At 43.9% G+C, this 25568-nt stretch overlaps 4 protein-coding genes across 4 annotated transcripts; 2 read left to right on the forward strand and 2 right to left on the reverse strand.

The window, feature by feature from the left end:
• Nucleotides 1-4111: 4111 nt before the first annotated feature.
• J4E88_010756 (uncharacterized protein) lies at nt 4112-6866 on the forward strand (the record flags this gene model as incomplete). Its single annotated transcript, XM_049404346.1, has 5 exons — nt 4112-5104; nt 5161-5444; nt 5757-5827; nt 5876-6352; nt 6400-6866. 5 exons carry the CDS (start codon nt 4112-4114, stop codon nt 6864-6866), a joined length of 2292 nt encoding a protein of 763 aa, XP_049249879.1.
• A 10383-nt stretch (nt 6867-17249) lies between these two features.
• J4E88_010757 (uncharacterized protein) lies at nt 17250-18653 on the reverse strand (the record flags this gene model as incomplete). Its single annotated transcript, XM_049404347.1, has 1 exon — nt 17250-18653. The coding sequence occupies one exon, from the start codon at nt 18651-18653 to the stop codon at nt 17250-17252; it is 1404 nt and encodes a 467-aa protein (XP_049249880.1).
• Nucleotides 18654-19698: 1045 nt separating this feature from the next.
• On the forward strand, nt 19699-21213 carry J4E88_010758 (uncharacterized protein; the record flags this gene model as incomplete). Its single annotated transcript, XM_049404348.1, has 3 exons — nt 19699-20258; nt 20310-21075; nt 21136-21213. The coding sequence occupies 3 exons, from the start codon at nt 19699-19701 to the stop codon at nt 21211-21213; spliced, it is 1404 nt and encodes a 467-aa protein (XP_049249881.1).
• Nucleotides 21214-21642: 429 nt separating this feature from the next.
• Nucleotides 21643-23545, reverse strand: J4E88_010759 (uncharacterized protein; the record flags this gene model as incomplete). The annotated part of the gene is made up of 2 exons (XM_049404349.1): nt 21643-23273; nt 23329-23545. The coding sequence occupies 2 exons, from the start codon at nt 23543-23545 to the stop codon at nt 21643-21645; spliced, it is 1848 nt and encodes a 615-aa protein (XP_049249882.1).
• Between the last annotated feature and the right edge of the window lie 2023 nt (nt 23546-25568).

Here is a 25568-nt window from a genome sequence, read left to right on the forward strand (position 1 = left end):
CGAACGCTGCCGGCTCATGGACCGACCCCAGGCATTGGTCGCGACATCGTAGGCATTGATCGCGACATCGTGGTGGTGCGGAGATCCTAAGGGGCCGGCGAGGTGGACATGAAAAGAGTATCGTGGGTGTTTTGGCATGTATCCAGTCATCCACTCTTGTCGAAAAATGCGCAGCCAAAACCACAATAAAGGTGTAAACGTGAATCGCGTCGCAAAGTCCACAAGACAGGCAGCAGCAGGTCCAGGTCTTGTGCTCGAGCTCCCCCTGACGAGCCCGCCCCACCGCCAAGCCCTATCCCCACAAAATACCCGTCCTGTACCTCGGTGAAATTCCCCGAACACCAACATGTCACTTACCCCATTACCACTTCGCCCCGTCATTCCCTCACTCAAATCGCATGTTTGATAAACCGGGTTGCGCATTTGTCGATCGAGCCCATGGAACTTCACGCCGAAGTTGCCTAGAAGCGTAGGTATTGGGAGAACCGGGGGGCTAGGGTGTGAGTTACTGAGGAAGATGCTCCGTGGCCAATGAGCGGGGGGTATGGTGTATGGAGGGTGCTGGAATGGGGTTAGTGTCGTAGAAGGTAAGATGTGACCGGTGGGAGGTGCGAGTGCGTGATGCGGCGACGGTTGGCTATGTTGCGATGGTAGGCGATGAGCTCATGTATAGATGTGTCTACATGTAGACGTACTTTTGCGAAAGTATGAAGTATACAATGTGCGCATGGCCGTGGCCACAGACATATTGAGCGTAGAGACGTCACGTGGTGAGATTCTGCCCAGGTGCACGGTATCACGAGGGCGCCTCGATTACTTCACCGATGAAAGGTATGCGCGATGCAAGACAAAGATGATTCTCAGATGCGAAGATATGTATTCTACTATTACAACGATGGGAACTACATGCGATGCGGGAATATGTGATGCAGGGGTATTGTGTTGCCAAAAAACGCCAAATGGACTGTGCTGGGCCGGGGCCGAATGATGTGATGCGAACGCCCAAACTACCGATGATATGCCGGGGGGTATCTTACTACAAGACAATCGAGAACATGCGGAGAGAAAAAGGAAATAGTCGCTACACAATGTGCGATAATGCGATAATGCGCCACCTCTTGGTCTGCTTTAGGCTCTGCCGGTTCGCTATGACCAGGTGCAGCAGCCACGCGTGGCTTGAACGAGATGCGAGATGCAATGCTCATGAACGAACACATCAACGACGCGACCGTCTCCGACCACTCGACTCGCCACTCCGATTGCTTGGTCTAGCTGAAGCCTGCGAACTGCTTACGCAATCCCAATTGAAAGGTATCTGCGATGTCGGGATAGTAACACCTTCATACCGTCGCAGCCTCTCTCGTCTCGGAGGTGGGGAGGGTTGCGCGAATGCTTCCTGTCGAACTTCCTCAAGCGCCTGATTGGTGGCAGCGAGTACAGCAAATCGTCTGTCAGGTACGCGACGAGCAGTTGTGTTTGGTGTACGAGAGCGCGCTTGGCGCGGAGAAGAAGCTGAAAGCTCGTGCTGACGAGAACGGTGGTGGCGGTTTTGAGATCGTGATGACTCTGGACTTGTCTGAGATGCAGTCGAGAAGCGATGCTGGCGGGACGAGCGGTTGCTACGGGGCGAAGAATCCAAGGTCTGGTAACTGCGGTGTTCGCGCTTTGGTGTCTTTGGCGGGGACGGCGCAAAGAGTGACCACCCGCGAGAAGGTTCTGGTCGGACGTTTTTCTTCGATTTTGAATGTCTTACAGGGTCGCGCTTTGCTCCGCGCCCGCGCAGAGTGCTTTGCGACGTCTGCTTTGGGTGCTGCCGCCGACGGTGTTGACTTCGGTGGGGACGTGGGTTCAGCAGAGCCTCTTGTGATGAGTTGACGCTACTTGGCTCAGCTGCACGGCGATAGACTTGCGGTACTTCGACGTCCAGTGTGGAGCGGCGTCTCTCGCGAGTTCGGTATGCATCTTCGTATTGGTGTTGCGATCGCGGTCGGTGCTCCTCCCTCTCTCTCTCGTGGCGCGGTGACCGCGGAGATCGCGGGGTAGAGTCACCAGATCTTCTTCTTCTGCTCGAATCCTTTGAACTGCGCTTCTCGGAATATTCTGCAGCGACTGGCCTTCCCTCTCCATGAAGCGCGTTATCCGCCGGTCGGTCCCGCCTCTTCTTCTCGTCCGACGACGACGAGTCCTTACGCTTTTTGTTGCCTGGAAAGCCAAAGTTAAAGGACCAACACATGGCGATCAAGATGCAAGTCTCGGATCGCTATGCGCCTAAGGTTCAAGTCCAGTATCCAGGTTCTGAAGAGGTGATGACTGCATGCATGCAGATGCCGAAGTTCGGAAAGCTAAATTCGACGATGGGGGACGCGGGTGATACTTAAGACGCGCGACACAAGCCAATAGACAGGAACAATATAGCGTTTCAAGGGAAGGAGACTTGAGAGAAGCGGATTGAGAATTATGATATCATGTGAAGACAAAGAGTGTTCCGGCCGGGCAAGGGAGCAAGTGCACCGCAGTCGCGGCGTGGAGGCCAAATTCCAATAGACGCATGGCCATAAGCTAAATCAAGAAAGGATTCAGTCAAAGTACCTTGTATCGAGGGTTTGCGCTCCAATCAGGGCACAGCCCACTTGATGGTGTGCGAGAAAGTGACTGATTCGTAAGTTTGCACACAGTGGCTTACTGGGCCACATGACACCTCGGGCTCCAGCTGATCGCCTCATTGTCTGGCGCACTGCAGATGTCGGTCTGCAGTGAAATGGAGTGTAGAACACTGGAACACCAGCGCAGGGCCGGCTGTCAGTCTTATAAGCTGCAGCGATCTGCCCGCGACGTTTATGCTTCTTTGTGTGCGGCTTCTGTGCGTACCTGCGTCGCTGCTACGTGGCACCTGTGCTGTACAGAAGAGCGGCGGGACGGTTGCGGGACGATCCTGGGTGCAGAGTTCGGCCATGCTGCGAGGGTGATGGGCATTGCTAGCTGCAGCATGGTGCATGATGGTGCAGGTTAGCTGCATGATGATGACCGCCTGACCAGCCGAGCGCTGCAACATGTTGGGTTCCTTATCCTTATCGGCCCATCAGCGACGTCATTGGTGCGAGAGCGCCCCACCGCCCCAAGCGAGCTGTGAATGCTGGCTGCGATGCTTCGCAAGGTTTCAGCCATTCCTCATCATCGCCTTCAAGGGTTGCACGGCCGCGGGAGTGTGCTGTTCCTGCTTTTGCACGTCCTTAGCACAGACGGCGTTCGCGAGACACACGCTCCGCCTCGACGCCTTGCTGCAAGCAGTTCGCGCGCGTCGCGGAGCCTTGGTAGGTCCGAGATAACTGGCCAATAGTCGTACGCAGACGCCTTCTCCCAACCAAGTCGTGGCGTTTCCAATGAATCGAGGAACTATTCGGAAGCAAGGCAGAGCAATCTATATTGCAATTGCCGTGACCGACACTATTAGAACGACATCGGCGGCGCCGGAGTATTGAGAGCAGCCTGGGTTAGAACATGTCGCATGCTATACGATGACTCATCCAATGAAGAGCTGGGCCTGAGCCGGAGCTGATCGACCCTCAAGAGGTGGGGATGCGGTAGAACCCGAGATCAAGTGCGCTCGACTCGTTCCGATCGCACTTGCACGAGTCCTGTCAGTTCGGTGTCGGGCTGTTGCATGGCGACTTGGCATGAACTTGCGTCAATGATTTGTTGCGTCATACATGAGAGAGACTGGATAGATGGTCTGAGAACATCGCGGATGGAATGCGACATGAAGAGCGATGTCGGAAACATTCCGATGGCCTGCCGAAGGCATCCACCCACGCTGTGCAATCACGCGAATCCTCACTCGTGCCGCGCGCGCATCTTGCGGAAGCTTCATAAGCTACGGTGCACTGACGAGCGCAAAGAAGTCGGACGGTCAGAAATATTATATGCAGGCGGAAAGAATGGATGGTCGAGACAGAAGCTGAACCCCCAGGCAGTGCAATGGCTCAGCCCCAATGTTGTCGAGACTCAATAGCCCTGCCACGCCGCCTGCGCGCTCCTCAACCTTCTTATTCTTGAACAATTCAGCTTGCTGCATTGAATCTGCCTCTTCAGCTAACAGCGAACATCCACATCAATGAACAGCTTACGAACGCAAGCGCGGGCGCGATTTCTGTCAGAACAGAAGTTCAAGTATGGTGCCGAATTACACGATGCTAAAATATCGCTGTTAACCGTGGCGCAATATACGAAAGTCGAGACAACTGTCAAACTAACAGATATTCATTGGTCCCAGACTTCTGAGATCTGTGACCAGATCAATACCACTATCCCCAAGAACGGCGACGCGACAGCAACAGCATCAATGCGGCTGATAAGCTTTGAGCGTGATTTTGACGGAGTCCTTTATATCGACCAGCGAACTTTCCTGGACATCTTTGACGACTTCGGGTATGATCCGTACTGGCTTAGCATGATACTGTCTTCGACGTACGGGTTCTTCTCTCGTATGAAGGAAGGTGGCACGCAGTATACTTGCTACCTACATACCGTGTCGTATACGATGCTATGGACTTACGACTCTCATGAGATGACAACCAAAGCCGTGCTCATTCCCCGAGAACGTTCCCAATATCCTCAGCGGATCTTTAAGAGTGTGATAGACACCATCATCTACCACAAGGATCTTGTGAGCGACGCGCGGTTCTGTCCTCTCGTGTGTGCCATACAGATGGTCCGTTGGATCGAAGGCACTGCTTTCGAAAACTTGGCCCGCATTCGATCCATAGAGATTACCACTGGCCATGGCGCATGGCATGGTGTGCAGCACGACTCTCCTCCAAGTACGGATGAGCTAATGAAGGACTCTAAGCGGCTAGGGTTCGTACTTACAGATCTCGCAAATATCTCCCGGCACGCTTGCATTGTGAGAGCAGTCCTCGACGACCTTGCATCAGCCCAGCCATTGTCATCTCGGCAATCGGCGCTTGCGCAATCCTCGAACACCACCAGTGACCCAAGCCCCTTCGATGACATTGTCGATGCTGCATCAATGTTGGGAGGCCAGACGAAATCGGGCGAACTGCAGGCGGGCTACCTCCAAGAGCGAGGCCGCACACAACAGGCTGTAGTACGTTGACACAAAAGATCCAGGACGTCATACCACCAGCTGACCATGAACTTCAGATCTTCAATCTACTCACACGCGAAGATGCGAAGGTTAGCAAGGAGATTGCACTAGCAGCACGAAAAGATAGTTACTCGATGAAGACTATCGCGATCATGACCATGATCTTCCTGCCTCCTACCTTCTTCGCTACTCTTTTCGCTATGCCTTTACTCAAGTGGGACGGACCAAAGGTCATACATCCAAGCTTTGGCATCTATTGGGCTGCCTCCCTACCAACCACTGCGGCAGTACTTCTGGTCTGGCATTGGATGTCTTCCGAGGAGACCATCTTCGCTAAGGGGTGGGCGTATATCAAATCCGGAAGGCTCAAGAGCGACGAGAATGTTGAATTAGGGAACCGTGCAAGGCTCCCAATGAGTTGGGAGCGTCTCTTTGGACTTGATTAAGGTACAGGTCGAAGCAATAGTGTGTGGGATACTTGCAGCATTGGTGTATCGACATCCATCAGTGAGGAAGGTTCGTTCGGCTCTTCCGCATATCTCCGCGTCTTTATCTCCGGGTGGGGCACCCCGCTGTCGTCATCTCGCGATAACGACGGCAGGCGTGAAGTTCTCCATCAATAATCCTCACTTCGTACTACTGCACAACTCAGACAAAACACCAAGATGCCTCTCATTGCGCAGAACCCCAAAGACCGAGTCATCCTCGGATTGATGACATTCGGTAAGCTTTGCAGATCAACACCCCACTACTATGACTAATGCATCCTAGGTCCCGACGAGACCAGCGGCGCGCGCATCACAGAGTTTGATGAATTCACCAAGCATCTCGACTACTTCCAATCCCAGGGCTACGATGAGATCGACACGGCGCGCATGTACGTTGGTGGCAAGCAAGAGGCATGGACGCGCCAGGCGGGGTGGAAGGACCGCGGCTTTACTCTCGCCACCAAGGTGTATCCTTATGAGGCTGGCGTTCACAAGCCTGATAGGCTGAAGGAGCATTTCGAGACTAGTCTCAAAGAGCTGGGAGCAGACTGTGTCGACATCTTCTACCTGCACGCGCCGGACCATTCCGTGCCATTCGAGGAGACACTCGGTGCTGTGAATGAGCTGCACAAGCAGGGCAAGTTTGTCAATTTGGGTCTTTCCAATTTCGCTGCGTGGGAAGTTGCGGAGGTGTACAATATCTGCAAGGAGCGAGGCTGGGTGAAGCCGACCATCTACCAGGCCATGTACAACGCAATTAGTAAGTATTCATCTTCTCATGCGCAGGGCATCGTCTAACCGTGCAAGCTCGCGCCATCGAACCCGAGCTCATCCCAGCATGCCGCAAATACGGCATCGACATCGTCATCTACAACCCCCTAGCCGGCGGTCTCTTCTCCGGCAAGATCAAATCCAAAGACATCAAGCCCGACGAAGGCCGTTTCGGCACCAAAGCAGACCGCGTCGGCAGCATGTACCGCGACCGCTACTTCAAAGACGCCACGTTCCAGGCTCTGAAGATTGCTGAAGACGCTGCGCAGAAGCACGACCTGACGCTGCTCGAGATAGCGCTGCGCTGGTGTGTCCACCACTCTGAACTGAAGACACGAGTCAAGGGCGGAAATGATGGTGTAATCATTGGTGTGAGCAGCTTGAAGCAGTTGGAAGGTAATCTTGCGGATTTGGAGAAGGGCCCGCTGCCTGATGATGTGGTGAAGGCGTTGGATGAGGCTTGGATGGCTGCTAAGGCTACGGCACCGACTTACTTCCGTTGAAGAAGTGGCATGTATGGCTTGATCTTATGCGCATCTCTCAATAGTCTCAAAATCAGGATTCAATTATGCGGAGATTGTCAAGCATCATCTACATGTTGCTCTATGAAACGCGGGAGTATTAAATCTTAAGTCAAGGCTACGGTGAATGTGGAAGAGGTTGCGTCACCGCATTACCGCCTACTCTCCAATTCCCGAACCCTGTCCATCACGCTACCGAGTTGCTCATCACTACCTTGACTTCTACCTTCCTCTGCTTCTACGTCTTCGTTATTCCCTTCGTCCATAGGTTTCTCCTCCTCTTCTTCACCAGAAGTCTTCGTGTCTATACCTTTCGGATTTTGACTCTCTATCATAACTCTACCTATCTTATCTTTCGGGTGTTTAGTATTCGGGTCGAATTCTCCTTAAGAGTCTTGTCTCCTAGGGTCGGAACGAGGCTCTTCTTTCTTCCATAGCCTCTTAGGGGACGTGTTAGTTATTGCGGCAGATGTTCAGAATTGTTTTGTCTGATAAGTGATTGGTGAGGAGAGTAGAACTGTGCGTAATTAAGACAGTCAGATGTGTTATACCAGAGTGGAGAGAAGCGATTTATATATAAAAGGGTGAATAGCAGTAGTCGTTCGAAACTTAAGCGTCACTAGTGTAATAGGCAAGAACAAACGGCTATGTAGACTATAATAGACAGTGTAAACGCCTTGCAATCAGCTATCGACTGTCGAAGGTCAACAATCTTATCGTTATCGCATTACGGCTTATACAGATCTATATTATCTTGCTCTCTAGACGCACTACTAGTATACAGCGTCTTAACGAACCCATCGTTATCTCTACCGTCGTTTACCAGCTTCACGCTCTCTCCTTCTACGTCCTTGTTATTAACCCCCGTGGCGCTATTAGTATCTAGCTCTTTAACATATAGCGTATTATTAGTCTACGTTCTCTTCGAGATAGTAGACGTAGAAGGATCTAGTGTATAAACAAGTTTCTCCCTATTACTCTTCTTGCGTAACTACTCGTCTACGTACTAACTCTATAAGTTATGCCTTCTCTTTTACTTATTAACGTATTTAGCAAAGCGTTCTATATTATTAGATTCTAATACTATAGGCTAAACCTTAGGCTGTTTAGAAGGTTGTTTACTAGCTATGTTAATATTAGATAATAGTTAAATACGTAAGAGATAATGTTAGCATAACTATAAAGTTGCGCTAGACTTAAGCAAGTATATATACGTAGTGCTTATACTATACTAACTCTAGAGAAGATGTTATATAAGCGTTTATATATTAAACGCATTTAATACTAATATTAGCCTCTTTGCTTTGTCTATCTTTACGCTTGCGTATATACTTATCTTAGCTATTTGTATTCTAAGTTTAATAAGACTAACTAGATAATATATACTAGCTAGTATACTATTAATTACTTATATATAACCTCTAACTACCTCTTTAATAGTAGCTTTTATATTTATTATACTTATACACCTAAGCGTTAATATATTAGTACTATCTATAACTAACCTCTTGCCTACGCTATATATAGTACTAAGTACTTTTTCTTTAGACTTTAATTCTAACTCTAAAACTCTAAAATTATAACTTCTTACACTAGCGCAGAATAACTCTAGACTATAGTATTTTATAGAGTTCTCTAGCGTATACTATAATTATTGCATTATTATAATAATACTAAACTATCTATCTAGCGTTTATATAGTAAACAGCGAGGTCTCTATAATACTAACTACTAGCTATAAGAGTTATTTATAAAGAACCTTTATAAGTACGTAATTACTGTAGTAAGCTATAAGAAAGGCGTTGTACTAATATATAATAAGAATAATAGCTTAGGTAGTAGTAGCTATAAATATAATATTATTAAAGTTTAATTTAATAGCTAATAGTAATAGTTTAGAGGCTATAAAGCTGTAAATAGTAATATTAGGTAGAAGTATTAGTTTTAGTATTTCTAGACAGGCGTTTATTATTAATTTAGTAGTATTAGAGTTGTAGAGAAGAATACAAATATACTTTAAGAATGTAGCATCTATAACAGAGGCTAGTATCTTATAGTTATTATTAATTGCTATAGCCTTAGTTCTATAATACGCTTATTTAGATTATGCTAGTTATAGTAGTTTAATAACTTCTATTTACAAAGTTAGAATACTATAATACTCTATCTACTAATATCTTATAAAGTTAAACGTCTACGTCTTACCTAGTAGATATTAATTAAGGTTGCAATTAGCGATAATAATTTTATCCTCTTCTATCTTGCTCTTAACTATAATCTTTCTATTAGGTCTAATAATAGTTAAACTTTCTACTAGATTATACTTTCTATTATCTAATCTATATCTTGCTGCGCTAATAGAGAAGCATGCATTAGTATATAAGTAGGCCTATATAACTAGCTTATAATAGAAGATAGCCTCTACATGTACTTTAGTTAGACTTATATTAGTAGATACACTCTATATCTATAAAGTAAAACCTAGCGTATTAAAGCTTATAAAAATAACTTTAACGCCTTAGAGACCTAGGTACCTTTAAGCTTCTACCTAACGTTAATTATTATATATTATTATACTAAAGATAGGCTCGCTATATTTAGGTATTATCTCTACTAGGCTAGGTACTTAGAAGGCGTTAAACTCTAAATTACCTAGCTTAAAGTATTACTTCTTAAGCTAGTTAACAGTATTAGGCTTAGAGAAAGAGTTAATATCTCTAGGTAAATGCACTTTTTAATACGTTAATAAAATAGATCTAGACTTAGCGTAATAATAGACGTAGAAGTTATAGTAGTTACTATTATCTATTACCTCTACAAATCTAATACAAATATTAACCTCTAACTACTTAGCTTATTTAAAGATATATCTTATATTTTCTACTATAGTTATATTACTATACTTAAAAAATAACTTAAGTTCTGCTTTGTTAGTAATAAGATAATAAGAGAAGAAGGTAGTAAAAGTACATTCTAAGAATAGTATAATATATGCGCTTTACTTAGCGGCTTAATTAAGAAGATAAATAAGTTAGTTTATAGTATTTTTATAGATATTAGTGCAATAGACTACGCTAACCTATGCTATAGCTATATAAATTATACGTAATATGCTATTTTAACTAGCCTTAGTAGAGTATAGAAGCGTTCTAAGAGCGTACTAGTAACTTAAAGAGAATATTTAATTACAAATCTTAATATATTAGAAATTGTAAGTTATTATACGCGTTAATAAGCTTATTAAAGGTAGAATAAGAATAAAGTTCTAGTAATAGAGGTAGCTAGTCGCGTAGAGCTAAGGCAGTCTTAGCGCCTTTATACTTTTTAAGATTAAGCCTTCTCTACTACTAACCTTACACTTTACTTCTTCTATGTATTCTATTAACTTTAATATTTAAGTTTAGTAGTATTACTTTTCTATTAATTATGCGCTTATATAAATCTGCTTTACTTTGTTTAATTACTTACTTCTTTTAATTCTAAATCTAACTAAAACAAGGTAGTAAAAGCTATACTTAGTTTTTCTTCTATATACCTAAACTGCAACATTACGTAAGCGCTAGGTACTATTACATTATTAATAGAAAGCATAATAATTTCTGCAAGAGATCTAGCTATTAAATTATTACTTATAGAATTAACGCAATTTCTAGATACGTATCTAGACCTAAGTTTATAGAAATAGTAATTAATTAGTATTAATAGTTAAGGCGTACCTTATAGGTAAAGCCTAGCTATAATATCTAGCTTAGTATACCTTAAAGCTACACAACTTACTCTAATTATAGTATTCTAGCTCTAATTTATATAAGCCTATAAAACGTCTAACTATATATACATTACGTGTTAACTATAGACTTAGCGGCTAATTTCTATAGTACCTTTTTACGTTAATTATAGAGTTAGCGTTAGTATTGCATAGCTGTAACTATAAATAACAATACATAATTAGGTGTTCTATTACACTATAGCAAAATAAATAAAACTAACTATAATATAACGTTAATTTAGTAGAGTAATATAGAGCTATTAGTATAACACTATAGTTAGCCTTATAATATATAAAGACAACTTAAAGCTCTTATTCTTTTATATAATTATTACTACTTCTAGTACTAAATAACTTTAATAACTATATTCTAACTATAGTACTATAATTAACCTGCCTTAGCAGCGCTCTTATTACAGTATCTCTTCTAACTACTTTATCTCTTACCTAAAATAGTAGCAAAATCTACTCTAGCTCTAATAGCTACTCTAATCTAAACTATTTAGGTAACTACTATAAATACTCTATAAATAGCAGCAGTATAGTAAATATCTCTAACCTATATATCTCTATTATATTTAGCAAGTTCTATAATCTAGATAGGTAGAGTAGAATATTTAATGCCTAGCAAATAGTATACCTTAGCGCTTCTACTAGCAGCGTTAATTAAACCTACGTATAGTTCTTTTATAGCGTTAATAATATTAGATAAAGTAATAATAAAAGTAGTTATAATAGAGTGCTTCTGCAAAAATACCTTAACTACCTAGAAAGTAAATTAATACTTCTAAATAACGCGCTAGAGTAAATAACTAATAGCACTAGCAGACGCGCTTTATTTATATACTTACTACTATACTTAAATAAGATAGAGATAAAAGAGATTTATAGATTAGGTTTCTTAAGTAGTATAGGTATAATTAGTACGTTAGGTTTTTAGCTTAAAGTTCTCTTATTCTATACGTTTAGTACTTTACTAACCTACTTTATCTATAGAAGGCATACTTAATATAATAAATATAACCTATAACGTTATATTTATAGGCGTCTAACTCTTAGAGAGCTACTATACTACTCTACTAGTTAGCTATAGCTCTACTAGTATAAGTAATTTAAGCTATAATTATAAGTTAGATAATTTTACTATATATAATAAGTATATTACTTATTCTTATTTTATTATTATTACGTTTATTACAAATAGAAAAGTAAAGATAAGTATAGTTTATATTGCGCCTAATAATGTACTTAAGAGAAGCTATATACTTACTAAGTTTATTAACTAGCCTAGTAGAAAGAATAATAAGAGTACTACGCTAAGATTAGCTTAAGAATAAAACATAGGTATAGCTATACTAATAGTAAGAGTAGTAGATATATTTTTTATACTTATGTAGAGAGATATATAAAAGTTTAAATATATAGAAGTTAGTATATTATTAGAGATAATAGATATAATCTACCTATTACTCTTCTTGCGTAACTACTTATCTACGTACTAACTTTATAAGTTACGCTTTCTCTTCTACTTATTAACGTATTTAGTAAAGCGTTTTATATTATTAAATTCTAATACTATAGGCTAAACCTTAGGCTATTTAGAAGGTTATTTACTAGCTATATTAATATTAGATAATAGTTAAATACGTAAGAAATAATATTAGTATAACTATAAAGTTACGCTAGACTTAAGCAAGTATATATACGTAGTACTTATACTACACTAACTTTAGAGAAGATATTATATAGGCGTTTATATATTAAATATATTTAATACTAATATTAGCCTCTTTACTCTATCTATCTCTACGCTTACGTATATACCTATCTTAGCTATTTATATTCTAAGTCTAACAAGACTAACTAGATAATATATACTAGCTAGTATACTATTAATTACTTATATATAACCTCTAACTACCTCTTTAATAGTAGCTTTTATATTTATTATATTTATACACCTAAGCGTTAATATATTAGTACTATCTATAACTAACCTCTTGCCTACGCTATATATAGTACTAAGTACTTTCTCTTTAGACTTTAATTCTAACTCTAAAACTCTAAGATTATAACTTTTTACACTAGCGCAGAACAACTCTAGACTATAGTATTTTATAAAGTTCTCTAGTGTATACTATAATTATTACGTTATTATAATAATACTAAACTATCTACTTAGCGTTTATATAGTAAATAGTAAGATCTCTATAATACTAACTACTAGCTACAAGAGTTGTTTACAAAGAACTTTTATAAGTGCGTAATTACTATAGTAAGCTATAAGAAAGGCGTTATACTAATATATAATAGAAATAATAGCTTAGGTAGTAGTAGCTATAGATATAATATTGTTAAAGTTTAATTTAATAGCTAATAGTAATAGTTTAGAGGCTATAAAGCTATAAATAGTAACGTTAGGTAGAAGTATTAGTTTTAGCATTTCTAGATAGGCGTTTGTTATTAATTTAGTAGTGTTAGAGTTATAGAGAAGAATGTAAATATACTTTAAGAATATAGCACCTATAATAGAGGCTAGCATCTTATAGTTATTATTAATTACTATAGCCTTAGTTCTATAATGCGCTTATTTAGATTGTACTAGTTATAGTAGTTTAATAACTTCTATTTACAAAGTTAGAATACTATAATGCTCTATCTACTAATATCTTACAAAGTTAAACGTTTGCGTCTTACCTAGTAGACATTAATTAAGGTTGTAATTAGTAATAATAATTTTATTCTCTTCTATCTTACTCTTAACTATAATCTTTTTATTAGGCCTAATAATAGTTAAACCTTCTACTAGATTATACTTTCTATTATCTAACCTGTATCTTGCTACGCTAATAAAGAAGCATATATTAGTATATAAGTAGGCCTATATAACTAGCTTATAATAGAAGATAGCCTCTATATATACTTTAGTTAGACTTACGTTAGTAGATATACTCTATATCTATAGAGTAAAACCTAGCATATTAAAGCCTATAAAAATAACTTTAACGCCTTAAAAACCTAGGCACCTTTAAGCTTCTACCTAATATTAATTATTATATATTATTATACTAAAGATAGGCTTACTATGTTTAAGTATTATCTTTACTAGGCTAGGTACTTAAAAGGCGTTAAACTCTAAATTACCTAGCTTAAAGTATTACTTCTTAAGCTAGTTAATAGTATTAGGCTTAGAGAAAAAGTTAATATCTCTAGGTAAATATATCTTTTAATACGTTAATAGAATAGATCTAGACTTAGCGTAATAATAGACGTAGAAGTTGTAGTAGTTACTATTATCTATTACCTCTATAAATCTAATATAGATATTAACCTCTAACTACTTAGCTTATTTAAAGATATGTCTTATATTTTCTACTATAGTTACATTACTATACTTAAAGAATAACTTAAGTTCTACTTTATTAGTAATAAGATAATAAGAGAAGAAAGTAGTAAAAGTATATTCTAGAAATAGTATAATATATGCGCCTTACTTAGCAGCTTAATTAAGAAGATAGATAAGTTAGTTTATAGTATTTTTATAGATGTTAGTATAATAGACTACACTAACTTGTGCTGTAGCTATACAAATTATACGCAATATACTATTTTAACTAGCCTTAGTAGAGTATAGAAGTATTCTAAGAGCGTACTAGTAACTTAAAGAGAATATTTAATTACAAATCTTAATATATTAGAGATTATAAGTTGTTATACGCGTTAATAAGCTTATTAAAGATAGAATAAGAATAAAGTTCTAGCAATAGAGGCAGCTAGTCGCGTAGAGCTAAGGTAGTCTTAGCGCCTCTGCACTTTTTAAGGTTAAGCTTTCTCTACTACTAATTTTACACTTTACTTCTTCTATATATTCTATTAACTTTAATATTTAAGTTTAGTAGTATTGCTTTTCTATTAATTATGCGCTTGTGTAAATCTACTTTACTTTATTTAATTACTTACTTCTTTTAATTCTAAATCTAACTAGAATAAGGTAGTAAAAGCTATACTTAGTTTTTCTTCTATATGCCTAAACTGCAACGTTATATAAGCGCTAGGTACTATTACATTATTAATAGAAAGTATAATAATTTCTGTAAGAGATCTAGCTATTAAATTATTACTTATAGAATTAACGTAATTTCTAGATACGTATCTAGACCTAAGTTTATAGAAATAGTAATTAATTAGTATTAATAGTTAAGGCGTGCCTTATAAGTAAAGCCTAGCTATAATATCTAGCTTAGTATACCTTAAAGCTATATAACTTACTCTAATTATAGTATTCTAGCTCTAATCTATATAAGCCTATAAAACGTCTAACTATGCATGCATTGCGTGTTAACTATAGACTTAGTAGCTAATTTCTATAGTACCTTTTTACGTTAATTATAGAGTTAGTGTTAGTATTATATAGCTATAACTATAAATAACAATATATAATTAGGCATTCTATTACACTATAGTAAAATAAATAAGGCTAACTATAATATAATATTAATTTAGTAGAGTAATATAGAGCTATTAGTATAATACTATAGTTAGCCTTATAATATATAAAGATAACTTAAAGCTCTTATTCTTCTACGTAATTATTACTACTTCTAGTACTAAATAACCTTAATAACTATATTCTAACTATAGTACTATAATTAACCTGCCTTAGCAGCGCTCTTATTGCAGTATCTCTTCTAACTACCTTATTTCTTACCTAGAATAGTAGCAAAATCTACTCTAGCTCTAATAGCTACTCTAACCTAAACTATTTAGATAACTACTATAAATACTTTGTAAATAGCAGTAGTATAGTAAACGTCTCTAACTTACGTATTTCTATTACATTTAGCAAGTTCTATAATCTAGATAGATAGAGTAGAACATTTAATGTCTAGTAAATAGTATACTTTAGCGCTTCTGCTAGTAGCGTTAATTAAACCTACGTATAGTTCTTTTATAGCGTTAATAATATTAGATAAGATAATAATAAAAGTAGTTATAATAGAGTACTTCTATAAGAATACCTTAACTATCTAGAAAGTAAATTAACGCTTCTAAATAACGCGCTAGAGTAAATAACTAATAGCACTAGCAGACGTGCTTTATTTATATACCTGCTACTATACTTAAATAAGATAAAGATAAAAGAGATTTATAGATTAGGTTTCTTAAGTAGTATAGGCATAATTAGTACGTTAGGTTTTTAGCTTAAAGTTCTCTTATTCTATACGTTTAGTGCTTTACTAACTTACTTTATCTATAAAAAGTATACTTAATATAATAAATATAACCTACAACGTTGCACTTATAGGCGTCTAACTTCTAGAGAGCTACTATACTACTCTACTAGTTAGCTATAGCTCTACTAGTATAGGCAATTTAAGCTATAATTATAAGTTAGATAATTTTACTATATATAATAAGTATATTACTTATTCTTATTCTATTATTATTGTGTTTATTATAAATAAAAAGGCAAAGATAAGCGTAGTTTATATTACACTTAATAATATACTTAAGAGAAGCTATATACCTACTAAGTTTATTAACTAGCCTAGTAGAAAGAACAATAAGAGTACTACGCTAAGATTAGCTTAGAGACAGAACATAGGTATAGCTATACTAATAGTAAAAGTAGTAGGTATGTCTTTTATGCTTACGTAGAGGGACATATAAAGGCCTAAACATGTAGAAGTTAGTGTATTATTAGAGATAACAGATGCGATCTACCTAGTATATATTAAAACTAGTTTTACAAAGAGCTTAGTAGTTAGCATACGCTATTTTTATTAACTCTAGATATTGCTAACGTTGTATCCTGCTGTACCTCAATCCATTTCCACCTCTCAACTACCTCGACAAAGTCCACCTCAGTATACCCTAATCCCCTAACACCTAGTAAACACCTCACCCATCCCAAGATCCGCTATATACACTATCTCCTTAACCTCCGCCTTCTTCCCATTATACCCAGCCCCATCAGCAGCAACCACAGCTATCACCGCCTCCCCCATGCGTCCCGCAACCCCCTCGTCGTCTCCAACCGCAATATCCCGGGCGTGAAGCCAACTCAAAAGTAGCTTAACGTCGCTTCAGCTTGCGCATGAAATAAGCTAGGTGCAGGCGTCATATCTTGTTAGGGCATGACGTGAGGTAAGCGAGAAGATCAACGATTAGTACTAACAATGTCTTAGTTATCTGTATAAGATTGCATGTCGTTGTGTGGGAAGATTAGAAAAAGCTCATTCAAATCTTTGTTGATTTGTGCAGACTTTTCTTCGCTGGTAACGGGAACAGGCGCGTTGTTTTGGGAAGCGTCGGCCTGAGGTGAGATACGCAGTGCATCGCCGTCGTCGGCGGGCGCCTGACTGCCACTGGGGGATCGCGCCATCGTGAAAGCGGTCGGTATTTAACTGTCGATTTGAGGATGTGAAGACGCGAAAGTGGGAAAAGGCAGCGGAGGCAGTGTTTGGAAATATACTTCGTTTGCGCGCTAACCGGATTGGGCGACTTCCTCTCTCACCCTGACGACGACTCCGACTAAACAACCGCGCTGCTCGACCTAGATAGTTCTTTCCAGACTTGAGTCTGAGCCTTAATGGCTACATCTCATGAGGCGTGGCTCGAGAGCCCAAGTCCAACTCTGCCATGTCATGGTAAAGCTCGTCTTGATCTTCCTCCTCCTCCTCCTGCTCCTCCACGTTCTCAGTATACACCACGCTCTCGTCTTCTTCCTCTTCCTCACCGTCCTCAGTATACCCAACACCCGCACCCTCTTCCGTTCCATCTCGCTGTTGCCCTTCCCCCAGTTCCTCCACATCCTCAACATGCACCACACCCGGCCCACCACCCTCCCCAGCCGTACCAGCCGTACTCTCATGCCCCTCGTCCTCCACTCCTCCCGCATTTACCGGCGATACACCATATTCCGCGGGGTCCAACCATTTCTTAGTCCAAGCCGCCTTTTTGCGCATCCACTCCGCATCTATAACAACGAAATGTAGGTCAATCTCCACATTCGACTGCCCATCGAGATGAGCCAGTAGCCAAGGACTTATCTCATCAGGATCAGCGGTGCCGAAGTCTTCAAGTAGCCGCGCAGATGCGTGGGCGGGAGAGTAGCCCCAGCTTTGGTATAGCACCTCGGCTAGTTCCTTGAGGATCTGCTCTATTTGATCGAGCTTCGTGTAGATGGGTTGCAGGCGAGCTTGTATGTCCCTCTTTTGACTTTCGAATTTTGCTTCGGACGTGCTGAGCTGGGACCGGTACACCAGGTCTACGCTGTCACGAACGCTGTAACCGCCAAACATGATGAGTTGATCGAGTTGGTCGAGGTAGGATCGTTCATCCGTGATACCAGCTGCTTGCATGAGATTTCGTAGTTGGACGCGGATAGTATCTCTAGAGCTCGTCAATAGAGCATGGGGGTCGTTACTGAACCTGAGCCTGAGCCTGTCGATGTCTATCCTGAGGCCTTGCATCTTTGCGCGCGTCGAAGCGGCATTGCGGTATACGACGTTCAACTCATTGATGGTTTCTTGATGCGTAAGGATCTCGCGGCATACAGCTCTGGCTCGGGCTAGGGGATCGTACCGAACGAGTTCGGTCTTGCACAGCGGACATGATCGACGAGCGGCCGTGGCAGTGACGTCTCCGTCAATCCAAGTGCAAATGCAGTCTTTGTGGAAGAAATGATTGCATTTCCAAATCTGGACGACGTTTCCAGGGGGGGTTTGCTCGACCGTGGCTGCGGCGAGCGCAGCAGCAAGGATTCTGGCTTGGGTCGTCATTCCAAAGACGTGCTCATCCGATGGCACCTCTTCCCCTTGGTCCTGATGGGCGAAATCGAGCCGGCATATAGCGCAATTTCCATCGGTGGGTGGGTCGTCCACAGGTACCAGTTCATTCTTCACAAAGTCCTCGTAGTTGCCGTGGAATTCCCATGCCACGGGGGATGTGGTCATGAGGATGGCGTTGTTCGCTGGGGGTTGTGTGGGGTTGTCCATTTAGAATAATCGCCATGAGGTTTTTGTATAACGGGAGCAAGTTCAGAAATCTATAAGGACTACATACCTGGGAGGATTCCTTACCGCGGTACCCAAGGCCTGGGAGTGTGTTTTGCGATGACATCGGGTGATTAGCGAGCCACTCACGAAACCGCAGCGCAACATATCGCATCTCATCCGCAATGGTAGTCCCGAATAAGACGTCGCAAAGGTCAGAGATTGGCTCTGGTGACTGTACCATTCAGTCGAAAGACAGTGCACGCGCCACTAATTCTGGATTTTGGTTTCCAACTCTCGTATTTCTGTTGGACGAGGGGCATAATTACTGAGTGTCTGTTGAGAGGCAACCGATGTGTTCCGCGGTAGCGACAGGAGCTGTACCACGAGTGCGAGTCTGGGGTTGGCAAGATGCGCTCCACAAACCATGCGAGATGGATCTGATAATTTTACCAACGCTTCATTCCAGTCAGCAATATGATGCGGTGCATTGTCGTCCTTTCAAATGATGTGGCATCCTGCGCTGTGCTCTTAGCTGGTCAGTTTGATGCACAGCTCTCTCGCCAGCGGTAGCTATGCATCGCCGTCGCGTTCCCACCGTCGACTCCCTCTCTTACGCGTCATTACGATTCAGAAGAAATGCGGTTTCCATGCAATAACATATCGCGACGTGCAGCTTCGTCGATCATGGAGGCTGAAGATGTAGGAGGTTGACACGTCGTCCAACCGCGACGATCCTGCCTTGTTTTTCAGCCAATGCCCAGCCCCAGCCGCGTCTGGGCAGTCGCGAATCGCGTCACCGCTTTCTCCGCAAAACCTTGTACCTCAGCTCCTGCGCTCTTCCATCCCAACTGCCCTGCGCAGGAAGAAGCATCAATCGCATCTCGCATCATCGACGCGAGACTGCCTGAGCTACTCAACAAGCCTCAGGTCTATCACGTTACCGTGGGGAGCCAATCAAGAGCTATCCAGAGCTCCAGGGCCCTCGGCCAACCACAGCCCTCCTCACTCCCGAATACCCGGAATCCTCCCACCAGGTACCATCAGGATGTCGTCCGCCCGCCACGGCCACGACAACTCGCACAACGTCTCGCGCGTCCTATCCGACCACTTCAACAGCCGGTCAAACAATGATTCCGAGTCTACACCTCTGCTGCACAACATCATCCCCTCGCACATCCACCCCGATGGTGAAAGCGGGCGCAAAGGGTTCCACCCATCGCACTTCATCAACGTAGCCTGGCGATCCGGCAGCAATGCCGCGAAATACACAAACCTCCTCTGGCCGTTCGTCATTGTAGCTATCGTACTGCACTTTGCCGCGCCAGGCATGCCGATTGCTATCTTTGCGACTAGCTACATCGCCATGGTGCCTGTGGCTAATCTGTTGGGTTTCGCGGGCCAGGAGTTTGCGAGGAAGATGCCGAAAGTGTCTGGTATCCTGATTGAGACTGCGTTTGGTTCGATTGTAGAGATCATTCTCTTCATCATCTTGATTGCCAAGCACCATTCTCAGGATGGGTCGAGTGAACATGGTAATCTCATTCCGGTTATTCAGGCTGCGATCTTGGGGTCCATTATCACCAACTTGCTGCTCTGCCTTGGACTGTGAGTGCTCTACGGACAAATCATTCGTCACGTATACTAACACGAATCTAGCTGTTTCTTCGTAGGCGGCCTCCGCCAAATGTCGCAAAAGTTCCACGCATCCATCAGCGAAGTAGGCTCCGGCCTCCTCCTCGTAGCCGGTTTCGGTCTGCTCATTCCATCCGCCTACTACTCCGCGCTCAAAGGCTCCGCCGTCGCAAAAGCAACAAAGCACCACGAGTTCACCGAGAAGATCCTGCAGCACAACGTCTTGAGAATCAGTCAGGTGACGTCGATCCTCCTCATCATCGCTTTCTGCATCTTCATCTGGTACAACGCGCGCTCCCAGCACTCGCTCTTCGATGAAGTCCTTGAGGCGGATGAGCATGCGGATCTTGACCACCATGAAGATCTCGCGAAGCCCAAGTTTACGTTTACGGAGTGCGTCGTCGCGCTCATCCTCTCTCTGGCTATCGTAACGCTTCTCGCCGTCTTCCTCGTCGAGCGCATCGAAGACGTTGTCGAGAACGGCGTCCCAGACCAGTTCCTCGGTCTCATCATGCTGCCACTCGTTGAGAAAGCCGCCGAGCACCTCACTGCCATCGACGAGGCATGGGACGGCCAGATCAACTTCGCGCTCTTCCATTGCATCGGCCCGAGCATCCAGACCGCACTCTTCAACGCACCACTTGTGGTTCTCGTCGGATGGGCAATGGGCAAGGATATGGATCTCAACTTTGAGATCTTCATGATTGTGCTGTTGGTGTTGGCTATTGTTGTTGTTGGCAACTTTTTGAGGGACGGAGAGTCGAATTATTTGGAGGGGGCTATGCTTATCGTAAGTCTATCCTTGTCTGATGACTGGTGATTGGACGCTTTTGCTAACAATCCAAAACAGATCGTCTACGTTATCGTAGCCGTAGCTGCGTGGTACTATCCCAACCCTGATGTCGCTACTTCGAACGGTGCGGAGTAACAAGAGACGGTGCGAGAAGAGACGAACGGGTGGGGATTGCGGCAGTTGGTACGGCGGACCGGTGGTCAATTCATACTGAGGTATTTTGGATCACTGGGGTTTGCAAGGTAGCTGGGGTTACTTTTTCTTGCTAGAAACTGTTATGTAACCAAAAAGTGGCTTTGAAGAAAGTCATTTATTGGTTCCATAACAGTTTCTAATAGGAAAAAGTAACCCCAGCTGCTTTGTGAGCGATGTCTTGGTCAATTACCGCGGCGTTGGGGCGTGGATGGGATGCAAGGAGGAGCACGCGATTATGGATTTTCACATGATCACTGTATGATACACGACATGATACTCAACAATAAGTTACTATACAACATTACTTCATTCGTATGAACCCATTCTTTACCAATAGGTTTTACACGCCTTACCACCTTCGTCTTCGAACTAATACCCACAATCCGCTCCCGCCAACTTAACAAGCTTAGGGAAATTCGGAGTACCGAACCCAGTAACCGGGTCCCAACCCTCCGTAACCGGGAAACCCTCAACGTTGCAACCCCTGCTGAATCCCTTGGTGATATCAGTCAAGCCCTTGTATCCCTTCTTATACAACCACGGGTTCATGAAACCCAACGCCGGCTTCCCAGCCGCCAGGAGCGCGTCGTTGACAAGCGCGAAGATACCACCTGTAAGAGGGCATGAAGCCGAAGTACCAGAGATGGTACCTTCAGTTCCGTTCCAGAAGTACGCGAAATACAGACCCTGGGCTGCGAGATCGGGGTAGCCGCGCCCGGTCTTGTTGTACAACCCCTCATAGGTATCACCGAGCGACTTCACGTACTTGGGCACGACCTTATCCTGGTACCAAGGACGCGCAAAGTAATTGCTAAACCCACTACCACTGCTGTACAAATCGCGGAACCCAGCAGTCGTATTGCGGCTCGGGCGGTACGCAGATTCCTCAGGCTCGAAGTTCATAGTCGCACCAACAGTCGTGACATACGGGCAAGACGCAGGGAACGCGGGCTGGAACTGATACGTGTTCTTGCCGTCGTTGGTGTAGCAGGTATCCGTGCCGCCGAGACCGCGGTCGCCAGACGAGAAAAAGAGGGTAGTGCCCCGTGCGCCCACTTGGGCGAATTGCCGGCATACGCGCTCGGCGTAGCTCTTTGGGATGGTTTGCTCGGGCTCGCCGTAGGAGGTCGAGATGATGCGCGGGATGGAGCGTTGGGTTAGGAGCCAGTTTACCCAGGCGAGATAGGGTTCGTTGGTGTTTGTGGGGGTGGAGATGTCGGGGACGAAGGGGGGCTGGCCGCCGGTCGAGTAGGAGGTTATGGGTGTTTTCCAGCTTATTCCTGAAATGGCTTGCACGTCGAGGTTGGCTTCGCGGCTGATTCCTTCGACGGTGGATTGGTTGTAGGTCAGGGGACCGTCTTGGACGGGGCCGGCGTCGATGGAGATTTGCTTGAAGGCGTAGGCTTGCGAGACGGCTTCTGGGCGGTACTTCTCGAGGAACATTTTGGTGTCTGGGCGGATGGGGATTTCGCCGAGGTAGTTTGTGAAACCGATGCTGTTCTTGCGGCTGGCTTTGGTGTGGTACCACTTGGTCTTGTAGAGAGTCTGGAAGCATTCTGGGGTGACGGATGTTACGTTGCACACGGCAGAGATGGAAGTGTTCTGGGGTGTGTGGTAGCTCTTGGGTACCTCGACAGCCTCGTCGACGAATGTCGCGGCGTGGGCTGCGCCGCGGAAGAAGGATGTGGTGGGCTGGACGGTGTCGATGTGAGCGTGGAGGTGGCGCGGGAGAGACCAGGCTGTGGTACGCGCAACGACAGAGCCATCCTTGTGCTTGTAGTTGTGGTATTCGGTGTCGAGCAGACTCTCGACCATCTCAATGGGAAGATGGACGATGACCCAGTCCTTGGCCGAGCTGTAGCCAAGGTCGCTGGTGTCGATTCCGCTCTCGGCGAGCCACTCGTGCACCAAGTCGTGAGTCTCAGAACTAGGTGCAACGAGCTCATCGACCTCGTCGGCACTCAGATGCTGACCGTAGCGGGCATGGTCAGGGTCGGAGACTACGCGTCGTTAGCTCAGATGCCGCCGCATACCTCTGAATCAAAAAAAACATACCCTCATGAAGATGGCGATTAAGCTCCTCAAACCTCCCCTGCTTAAGACCAATCTGCAGCTGAATCGTCTTGCCGCCATGCGACCTCTCAAGCTTCGTCCACTCCCTCGGCGCATAATGCGTCTCCTTAACCACATACGGCGAGCGGGCTTGAATCGGCGAAGCCAGCGCATCCCGCGCGGCAACAGCAGCCAACACGACAGTCGCGAAGATCTGCATCGTAGATAGCGATTGTGTAGGCGTCTCAAGAAACAGATGCAGACAACACGCGCACGCCCAGTCCCACCAAGCAAGCCTTGCCAGCTATTTAAGCTCCTGCGAAGCTCCGCCCAGACTCGCGTCATACAGCTTCATGGTACCTTGGCGACCCTAGGGCAGGGCGCCCCATCTGGAAGGACGATAGTAAAGCGCATAGTACATGCATGTCGATCGCCGTATCGTCGGAACAGCCTTGACTACTTTCCTATCGCCTGCGGTACGAGTCAAGCTAGACAATCTCTTCATCGCGACAAGCTCAGCGTTGCCAAGCTGGCGAAAACAACAGTCGGCCTGTCCATCACGCATCGTGATTCGTTCGCGGAGTGTGATAACGCAAATAGCGATGTTCACAAAGGCGGGGGATGAAGTTGGCATGATAGCAAGGGCATATGACGGGAACTGCTCTAGCCTGCGGAAACGGCCGCGCTAACGCTGGATTAGGCAGCTCCAAAACTTCGACATCATCGTGCGCCGCGATAAACAAGCAAAGTCAAGCCACTAGCTGTTGGGTCCGACGGCGTGTTAGCTGCTCTTGGAGGAGCTTGACTTGCTCTTGGAAGGTGACGGAGTGGATACGCGTTCCGGACCTCGAGAGAGTGCAGCTTGTACCCCGCCGCCAACCCGGTTGACGGCATTGTGACTGACCCAGCGATGTCTTTACGAGGAGCTTGTTGGGGTGATGGACAATATGGTGCTCGCGCTTATCTGTGGCTTGATATGCGCGCGCTCGAGGAATATCTGGGCAGCGCGGCAGTGTGGATAGAACGAGTGCATCTCGTTGCATCGCCAGGAGATCTAAAGCTTACTAAGGTACGCCCACGTCACCACCTGTTGGATCGTACGGCATTGCATCTCTTTATCTCGTTAATTTTAAGGCAGGAGGTATCATTGTGTTCGTGAGAGAGAATATCTAAACACGTTAACGCCCACATTGACGCTACGTCTCCACCTTTAGTTACCATCATCCTAACATAGGCTGCAAGCCTCTACAATGTAGACTACGACCCACAAGATCTTCCACGGAATGAAATTGACAGACTACATGTCGCGTTCACACGGAGCCTGTACCCCAATAATCGACATTGACTAATTGTTTTGGTGATCATTTCTGCGTTATGATATCGCAGTGTCACTCGCAAACTCCCAGACTCTCTTTAAAGCGCACATCCGCTCCCTTGAACGCGCATCGCATACCTCTTCTCGGCTTTTCATCCACGAGTGAACACTTACCTAAGCTCATACACTGAAGAAACACACTCCATATCCAGTAAAGCCTTGAGAACATGTCGACCTCAACGCCTGTTAGGGATGGGAGAGCGAAGATGGAGCCGCGAGAAGCAGGTCGCGCACCGCCTAAGAAGCAGTTGAAAGATGGGAAAGACCGTGAAGAAAGCGGAAGTGGTGAGGATGTCGTCCAAAAGGAAGAAAGGAAAGAGAATGATGGGGATAAGGATAAGGGCGACACTCATCTGGAGACATGGGCGGAGTTTCTAAAAAGATCGGGGACGTGATTGCGCAAGGGCACAACTAGTAGCCATGAGTGAGGTATCGCAGTACTACCAACTCTGTTGCTTGGGATAGTTTGCGAAAGACTAGCTATGGACATACATCATATGACCGCTTCTTGTTTGATATAGAGCAAGCTCAGTGGCGTCTAGCATTTACCATAAAGTCCAGTGCTTTTCCTTCGTCTGCGCGAGGTTACATCACCCAAGAGTACCAAACTATCCAGATATAGCCACTGATTCACTATGTCATCCTGGGTAAAGGTATCGAAAACGACAGCTCAAGAATTTTACCTCCCAACTGAAATTCGCGGCCTTTACATGTCTCCTACAATCAACGCTCTCCCTGACCGCCTAAGAATTGGGATACGCCACCCTGGAGCCACCAACCATCGCCTCGAGTGGTCATCGTCCTGGGACGAAGAAAGAAAGGCTTGTGACGACAGGGTCACCATACCAACCTTGAAAGACGCCGCTGA

The sequence above is a fragment of the Alternaria novae-zelandiae genome, assembly GCF_023758075.1.
Source record: "Alternaria novae-zelandiae strain BMP 2774 chromosome Unknown scaffold_39, whole genome shotgun sequence".
Classification (NCBI taxonomy): domain Eukaryota; kingdom Fungi; phylum Ascomycota; class Dothideomycetes; order Pleosporales; family Pleosporaceae; genus Alternaria; species Alternaria novae-zelandiae.